The 9,614-nt window shown below is 39.9% G+C and overlaps 1 protein-coding gene across 1 annotated transcript in view; it reads right to left on the bottom strand.

The window, feature by feature from the left end:
• LOC105536956 (translocation protein SEC63 homolog) overlaps positions 1-9,608 on the bottom strand; it is a gene marked incomplete at its 3' end in the record, with an annotated part of 102,560 nt that extends 92,952 nt beyond the window's left edge. Inside the window, exon 1 of the mRNA XM_011976442.1 lies at positions 9,139-9,608. Coding sequence (XP_011831832.1) covers positions 9,139-9,487 — 349 coding nt within the window. The remainder of the gene's footprint in view (positions 1-9,138) is intronic.
• Positions 9,609-9,614: the final 6 nt, after the last annotated feature.

Genomic DNA, 9,614 nt, shown 5'->3' with positions numbered 1-9,614 from the left:
CTCCTGTAATCTCAGCTACTCAGGAGGCTGAGGCAGGAGAATCACTTGAACCCGGGAGGCAGAGGTTGCAGTGAGCTGAGATCATGCCACTGCACTCCAGTATGGGTAACAGAGCAAGACTCTGTCTCAAAAAAAAAACATCGACCATAACCTCTAAATATGAACATTAAAACATATCCCTTTGAATACAAAGCTGACACAATTAGTTTTTTCTAATGTCAAGAAACACAGCCTTGGTGACACGGTGAAACCCTATCTCTACAAAAATTAGAAAAATTAGCTGGGCATGATGGCGCACCTGTAGTCCCAGCTACTTGGAGGCCAAGGTGGGAGGATCACTTGAGCTTGGGAGACAGAGGTTGCAGTGAGCTGAGATCGTGCTACTGCACTCCAGCCTGGGTGACAGAGTGAGACCCTGTCTCCAAGAAAAAACAAAACAAAACAAAAAACAAAAACACTCACTATCGGACAAGAAGTTATTGTCAAAAAAAGAACAAAAAAACCAAACCACTCAACAGGAGACTGAGATAACCCATTGTACTGTAATTACAACTCTATAGAGAGTGACAGTGTGCATGTGTAGTTCCTGCTACTTGGAGGCTGAGGCAGGAGGATGGTTCAGCCCAGGAGATTGAGGCTGCAGTGAGCAGTGATGGTGCCACTGCACTCCAACCTGGGTAACAACATGAGACCCAGTCTCAAAAAAAATTCATCCCCATTCTTTTCCATGAACTTAATCCCCAAACTGATCATTGGGCCAATTACCAAACAGCTTTCAAGAGGACAAGAAATAAGTAATCCTGGAAATGAGTGAAAATTCAAAATCTGCACTCCATTCTCATTCTCTCCTCAGTACTTATATTCAATAAACAGTCCAAGCTTTCTTAGAATTCTCTTCCTAATCCGATCGCCTGTCACTGGAGAGAGCCTCTGAAATGTACACCCCCTCCATCTAGTTTCCCACCCAGCCATCACCAACCTCCCCCTCCACCCACCAAACCATTCTCCACACAATACTCCACAAAAGCCAAACTGACCATGTTTTATTACCATACTTTAAAACCTCCATTGTTTACCAAATAACTTACAGGATAAAGTATAACACTCTTAAAATAGTTAACTTGGTTGTAAGTGCCAATCATATTCAAATCTTTACCATATACTAAACACCTCCACGCTTTTGCATATACTTTCCCCTATATATGGAACGTCCTTCTCCCACTTACCGTTTAAGACCAATCTCATGTCACCTCCTCTGCATGAAACACTTCCCCAAATCCCAAAATGTATTTACTCCTTCCTATGTGCTCCCAAAGCACTTTCCACTAGCCATTTTAACACGTATCATAATGTGTTATATTTACTTAATTACAGGAGGCAGCAGAGAGTAGTGGCTAACAAGAGATGCTTTGGCATAAGACAGAATTGAGTCCAATATACAATCTTCCACCTGGTAGCTATATGACTTTAGGAAAGTTGGTAACCTCCTCTAGGACGCAGTTTTCTCATGAATAAAATGAGGTAATACGTCAATCCAGCTCAAAGTGCTACCGTGAGTGCATTCCACACTACCCACCTTCAGGCTAGCACTCACTCACTGAACAGCAGCAGAGCTGAGTCTAGATGAGGAAAACCATGGTTATCTATCTCGGACTGAAGGCGGAAGTGGGTTTTCCTCCTCCAAGGAGGGACTATGTCTAAAGTTATCCCCACAGAGAGGATTCCGGGAGGACAGTGGAGTAAGAAACACCAGGAATCCATCTCCCTATCTAGACAACACTTCACTGGCAGAATCTGTCTTACAAAAACTATTTTGCAACTCTGGAGTCTACTGAAGGCTTGCAAGTTTCAGGGAAAGGCTTGGAGGGTAAATTATGAAGACTTTTGGTCAATTTTAGTTCCTTGGTTTGTACCTCCATGTTGGGGCTCAGTGATACCCGAAATATGGCATTTTGACATGCTGAATGAACAAGCCTCAAGGTCTGACTTTCCTCCCTGCCCTCCTGATACCCCCACCATATCCCAAAGCCTTCATCTGCCTAAGATCCAGACCCACCAAAATGAGTAACTTCTTTTCTTCTCCTCCTGTAGGACCAAGAAGGTAACCACACCTAAACAGACCCTTCACAAGATAATGTACAAGTTCATCTCTGTTCTCTGATCCATTCTCCCTAGCAATCCTATCAACAGAATTCCTCTTCTCCCCCTTCCCATAACCTGTTTCACCAGGATGGTATATAAGCTTCTGAACTACATTGGAGTGTGGGGAATCACTTTGTGGTTCGCCCCATGTACACATCAAATACATTTGTATGTCTTTCCTCCAATTAATCTGCCTTGTCTGAGTTGATTTTTCAGCAAATCTTCAGAGGGCAAAAGGGAAGTTTCCCTTGGTCCCTACATCCACACTTTGTTTTCTAAATAATAAACTAATGCATTTAAAAGAATTATGAGTTTATGCTTTGGGGCACACAATGTACAAAGATGTAACTATGTGAAATCAAACCCTGAAAGAGGTGGGGATGGAGCTATAAAGGAGCAGAGTTTTTATATGTCAAAGTTAAACTGGTATAAATTGAAATTACAATATTTAGGATGTTTAATGTAATCCCCATGGTAACCACACAAAAACTACAGAATATACTCAAAAGAAAATGAGACGTGAGCAGTGGATCACGCATGTAATCCCAGCACTCTGAGAGGCTGAGACGTAGATCGCTTGAGCCCAGGAGTTCGAGGCAAGCTTGAGCAACATGGCAAAACCCAGTCTCTATTTACAAATAAAATAAAAATAAGAAAATGCAAAGAAATATAAACATTTTACTAAAAAAAAAATCAGCTAAACAAAAAAATAGTAATGCAGGAAATAAGGAACAAAAGGCTATATGCCTATACAAAACAAATAGCAAAATGACAGAGGTCCTTCTTTTTATTGTATGTGACAGGGTCTCCCGTCATCCAGGTTGGAGTGCAGTGACATGATCATAGCTCACTGCAGCCTCAATTTCCTGGGCTCAAGTGATCCTCCTGCTTCAGCCTCCTGAGTAGCTAGGACTAAAGGTGCGCGCCACCATGCCTGGCTAATATTTTTTTTATTGTTTGTAGGAACACGGTCTCATTATGTTGCCCAGGCTGGTTCAAACTCCTGGACTCAAGTGATCTTCCCATTTCAGCTTCCCAAAGTGCTGGGATTACAGGAATGAAACACTGCACCTGGCCCTCCTTCCTTAACAGTAATTACTTTAAATGTAAATAGTTAAATGTTCCTATTAAAAGACAGACCTGGCAGAATGGATTAAGAGCACCTGATCCAACTACGTCCATTTACAAGAGACTCACTTTAGATCCAAAGACACAAACAGATTGAAGGTGAAAGGATGGAAAAAATATTCCACGCAAACAGTAACCAAAAGAGAGCAGGGTGGTGACTATAGTATTAGACAAAATAGACTTTAAAACAAAAAAGATTACAAGAGAAAAAAGACATTACATATTAGTAAGAGGTTCAATACAGCAAGAAGATATAACATTTATAAACATTTATGTACCTAATGCCCATCAAAATGTACAATGCAAAAACCAACAAAAACAGATAGTGCTACAATAACAGTTTCAGACTTCAATACACCCTCCATCCCCAATAATGAATAGAACAACCAAAAAGAAGGTAAGGAAATAGAGGACTTAATAACACAAATCAACTAGATCTAACAGACATATATAACACTCACTACCCAACAGCAGCAGCACTCACATCATTCTGCAGTGCCCATGGGACATTTTGCAGGACAGACTATATGTTAAGCCAAAAATTAAGTCTCAGTATATTTTAAAAGATAACTATCATACAAAGTATCTTCTCTGACCATAACAGACAAGTATGACCAATACGGATGAGTACACTGAGATACACAGAAGTTAAAGCAGTAACCAATACAGATGAGTATAATGAAACACACGGAAGTTAAATAACTTACAATAGGCCGTAGAGCCAGGTTTCAAAACCAGGCAATTTTGAAAAAGTAAGGTCAGAGTAAGGTTAAATAAGTTTTGAAAAGGGAAGATCAAGCCCCAAAAGTAAGATCAAGGAGTCAAAACAAAAACTTTTTTCAAAAACTTTTTTGAAATTATATATTTTATCTCAATTGAAAAGGAATTCTTTCCATAACCTATGGAAAGAATAAAAGCATGCTTTTGATTATTTAAAATTCTAATAATTACAAGCAATCAGTTATTTTCTAATCAAAATACCAATAAAAGCCTAATGATATACAATGTTTAAAGTCATAACTCTTCTATTGTAAATCAAAAAAGTAGTAAACAAAATTATGCACATAAGAATAATGGTTGGATTGAAATTCCACGTAAACATTAAGAATACTTGTTATTTTAAAAGCACTAAGCGAGACAAACATTAACAATTACTAAGAAAGCACATAGTGGGCAGTGCACACAAAAGGTATTGTTGGCAACACCAAAGATGGGTAGTGCTAAGGTAATTATGTGCAATTATTTCAAAATATTAAGGATATCCAAATTATATAAGACTCCAATCATGGCACAATGGTAAATACTCTGGAAGCCATTAATACACAACTATGATAAATTGATTGTAAACTTGTATCATTAAAGTTGTTTGACAAAAATATCTGGCTTTTAACTCCCAGAACTTTACAGTACTGTTCTGTAAGTGCTTCTTAGCTATGTAAAACAAAAATGCTAACACATTAGTTTTTTGGATATTTTTGTTGTTGTTACCAAAGAGCACATACCAAAATATACTACCTCCCAAAATGACAACTACAGCAAAAGACCATTACTAAGGAAGCTCTCCTCCAAGCAGCACTTCTCAAACAGCTACAATTTAGACTCCTACAGGGATCTTTAAAAAATACCAATACATAGCACCCACTCCAGACCAAATAAATCAGAGTATCTGGGGATGGGTACAAGTGTTTTAAAAAGTTCCCGAAGTGATTCTAATGTGTAGCCAGGGTTAAGAATCACTGTGCCAAGGAAATCTAAGCCCTCTGTGGTATCATTTCATACAGAGCTTTTGTCCTTAATTGTCTGAAAAAGTATTCATTTTATTCAGCCAACTTGCAAACCAAGAGAGTAAAACAAACAGGACCCTTTAACTACTAAAAGGGGTGTTAATCAGAAGTACACTTAGCTAAACACATTAGGCAAAAATCAAGGCAAAAGGAGTCCATTAATGTTTTAGATAACAGATATGTTCAATTAACATGTCAAATATGCCAATAAACAAACTGCGGATTTTTCAAACCACAGACTTTACAAACTGTGAAATGGTGCTATGCTTTCTGGTGCATTCAAGAGCCCACTAATTCCAAAAGAGCCGTGCTGAAACAACTGTCAACCTTAAAAATTGAAAGTTCCAAATGTGTTGCAAAAAACACAAACAAAAAAACCGAAATAAAGATTACTTAAACTGGGCCGGGCGCAGTGGCTCATACCTGTAATCCCAGCACTTTGGGAGACTGAGGTGGGCAGATCACTTGAGGTCAGGGGTCGGAAACCAGCCTGGCCAACATGGTGAAACCTTGTCTCTACTAAAAATACAAAAATTAGCTGGGCATAGTAGCAGGCACCTGTAATCCCAGCTACTTGGGAGGCCAAGAGGGGAGAACTGCTTGAACCCGGGAGATGGAGGTTGCAGTGAGCCAAGATCATGCCACTGCATGTGAGCCTGGACGACAAAGTGAGACTTCATGCCAAAACAAACAAAAAAATTACTTAAACTGAACTTTAAGGTTGTATAACTGCCACAGCAAACCTTTTCATGCTCTCATGCACACGCTATCTCTGAAAATACTGTCAGAACTCTGAAATTCAAACACATGCCTACATTTTTGTATTTGGCTACTTAACTGTTTCACAGGGCAACTAAATAAATTAAGTCTCAAAAACAAGTATTAAAATATGCTGTTGCGGCCGGGGCACAGTGGCTCACACCTGTAATCCCAGCACTTCGGGAGGCTGAGGCAGGTGGATCAATTGAGGTCAGGAGTTCGAGACCAGTCTGGCCAACATGGTGAAACCCCATCTCCACTAAAAATACAAAAATACAAAAAAAGCCAGGCATGGTGGCTCACACCAGTTTTCCTAGCTACTCAGGAGGCTGAGGCATGAGAATCGTTTCAACACGGGAAACAGAGGTTGCAGTGAGCCGAGATCACGTCACTGCACTTCAGCCTGGGTGACAGAGAAAGGCTCCATCTCAAAAAATAAAAATACTTTTTTATATATATATAAACACATACATATATACATATACACATATATAGACACACACACACACACACACATATATATATATATGCTGTTGTGTTTCCCCAAAACAGTACTACAGGGTCCTCATCTTTTATTTAAAAACTTAAAGAACAAATGTGCTTCAGAATTTTTCAGATTTTAGAAAGATAACACAGCATTTATACCCAAACAGACCCTGTAAGGTCTAAAATAGCACCAATAACCAAATAAATTAATATTCCAAGAGCAGAATGTAACTATTTCCTAAGTGAGATAAGGATTATTAAGTAGCCTCCTGTCAGTACAAGTAAGCAAATTATTTTGCAAAAACTTCTGAAAAAACTTCCTTTTTCAGAGCTTTGAATGAAGCAGTAATTCAAGATTTCTCTTTGATATTCAAGATACGGCAACTGGGCTGCAGAAAAAAGTCACTATGATGAAAACATCCTTTTAATACAACTGTAATTCTACAGGAACAACTCAAGTTATTAGAGTCCAAGCGGTGCCCAATAATTTTCATAATGATTAGAATAGCATTTAAGTGTTCACCTTAATTTTCATAACACGATTTTGAGCAAGACCAAACAAATACATCAAAATATGCATACTGACTAAGGCAAGCCTGAAGCAGAGGGCCTGGTGTAAAACAGGGGCAAACTGACACCCATAATAGCTCACCTAACTTTCTATCTAGCAGTGTGGAAACCACACAGGGCTCTGAAGCTAAGTGATCAATGTTCTAATCCAAGCTTAACCATACAGGAAAATTACTTACATACTCTACCCCCAGTTTCTTTACCTGTAAATGGAGATAATAATAGAACCTACCTCACCGCATTTTTTTTTTTTTTTTTGGAGACAGAGTCTCACTTTGTTGCCCAGGTTGGAGTGTAGTGGCACGATCTCGGCTCATTACAACCTCCACCTCCCAGGTTCATGAAATTCTTCCTGCCTCAGCCTCCTGGGTAGCTGGGATTACAGGCGTCTGCCACCACGCCCAGCTAACTTTTTGTATTTTTGTAGAGATGGGGTTTTGCCACGTTGGCCAGGCTGGTCTTGAACTCCTGACCTTAGGTGATCCGCCCGCCTCAGCCTCCCAAAGTGTTGGGATTACAGGTGTGAGCCCCTGCGTCCAGCCAACCTCACTGCATTTTTAAGATTAAATAAAGTAAAAGTTGAACTCCATGATTTACAAATAGCATTAATCCCCTCCACCTAAACTACTACCACTTTTTCAAAGACACTTACATACTGAAGGGGGTCAAGTATGACTTGTTGGCAGGGCGTGGTGGCTCACACCTGTAGTCCCAGCACTTTGGGAGGCCGAGGAGGGCAGATCACTTGGTGTCAGGAGTTGGAGACCAGCCTGGTCAACATGGTGAAACCCCATCTCTACTAAAAATACGAAAATAAGCCAGGCATGGATGCCTATAATCCCAGCTACTCAGGAGGCTGGGGCAGAACTGCTTGAACCCAGCAGGTGGAGGCTGCAAAGAGTGAAGATCGAGCCATTGCACTCCACCCTGGGCAACAGAGTGAGTCTCTGTCTCAAAAAAATAAATACATACATAAATACATAAATAAATAGTATGATTCGTCTATGAAATCAGGTGAATTTTATAATACAAAACTCACCATGAAAATATGACTTTCAAATTTCAAAAATCCGTCCTGACATGGTGGCTCAAGTCTGTAAGCCCAGCTAGTCAGGGGGCTTGAAGCGAGTTCAAGACCAGCCCGGGCAAATGAGACTCTCTCCACTTTGAAAAGAAAAACTTCAAAAATCCAATGTAGATTAAAAAATGATGGCTAATTTCTGAAATCAGGGCCCGTTCTCAAAACATTTTTTATACCTTTGCTCTGCCTGATCAAAACACATTCTAGCCAAAACCACCGACTACTCTCCCAATATCTTTTTGTCTCCTACACTACCAATTGCACACATAATGGTTGTTAGGTGAAAATAAAACTACTGAAAAGTGAACCCTTTTAACTTGAAATACAACAACGACAAGAATGACCTAGGTTTTGCAGACAAGAATAAGTCAATACAGTATTAAGACTTCACTTATACACAACCACTGTCCAAAGAACCTACCCAATATTTTTTTTCCTTTTTCAACATCGAGGAAGAACCTACACAATTTAAATGCACTTAGGAAATAAGGCACAACAGTCCAAAATCCAAATTTCATAAACTACCCATTGAGTAAGAAAAGTATTAAGACTGGTAACTGTGCACAGAGTTTTGCATCTAATGGATTTTTTAACTTACTGTCAAAGGTGCAAAATGATGGAATCCTTTACTATTTATCCTAAATTTATTTTAGTTCTATTCCAAGTCAAGAATGTTAGTTTCCTGCAGATCACAACGGGCGGGGGGGGAAAAAGAATGTTACAGGGCATTGAATCCATTCAGCATAACAAGTTCTGAGCTGATTCAATGCTTCACTGTTAACAACTTCCCCGAAGTAGAATATGTAACCTGGACAACATAGACCTCCAGCACACCCAGTTGAAGAGAAGATATTTAAGCAAGTTAGCACAGCTCTTGTGAAACAGAAAGCCTTCCCTAAGTTGTTAATACTCAAAACCTACTCCTTACTGTTAACACTACCATAAATAACCCATTAGGCCCTCGCAGTTACATCAGCTTTAAGAATATCATCTGCCATATGTCCTAGTAGAGTGCAACAAATGGATGCAAACATTACCCAAACATAAAGTGAAATATGAAAAGAATCTGTTATTCTGTGCTTTAATTCGATGTTGTTTAATGTGAAAAGACTTAGAACCAAAAGCAAATCGACCCACTACCTCAAAATTCCCTATAAGATTAATTAAACGAGACTTAACCCTTCATACTTGCACTTTTTCCGTCACAAACAGGAAACTCCAAAGAAAAGGAAATAGAAAAAATCCTATTTTTGCTAAGAGGAATAACAGCATTGCTTCCAACCCCCACAGTGAGTGAACAAATGAAAAAGCAACGGGAGGAAGTGACGGGGGTAGGCGGTGGAGAGCTCAGTCGGAGTCCTAAGCGTGCCACCCGGCTCAGAGATGCCTCAAAACATCTGTTAAGAGCAGCTGCAACAGGGAAACAGGAGTCGGGGGAGGAGGGCCGCGAACTGGAGGGACTGAGAGTTGTGCCCGCACCTTCAGTTTCTTCCCTGGCCAACTCTTTGCTCACCTCCCAAGTCCCCATCCTCCCCATCCCATCTCGCTTCCTCCATAAAGAAAAATCCCCAATAAAAGCAGAGGCAGAGAAGACAAAGAGGCAGGAGGAGACTGCAAGGAGCGTCCACAACAATGGAGAAGATGGAGCGAGCGAAACTCCTGAG

This window comes from Mandrillus leucophaeus, unplaced genomic scaffold, assembly GCF_000951045.1.
Source record: "Mandrillus leucophaeus isolate KB7577 unplaced genomic scaffold, Mleu.le_1.0 Scaffold166, whole genome shotgun sequence".
Lineage (NCBI taxonomy): Eukaryota > Metazoa > Chordata > Mammalia > Primates > Cercopithecidae > Mandrillus > Mandrillus leucophaeus.
This window is presented reverse-complemented; position numbering and strand designations above follow the sequence as displayed.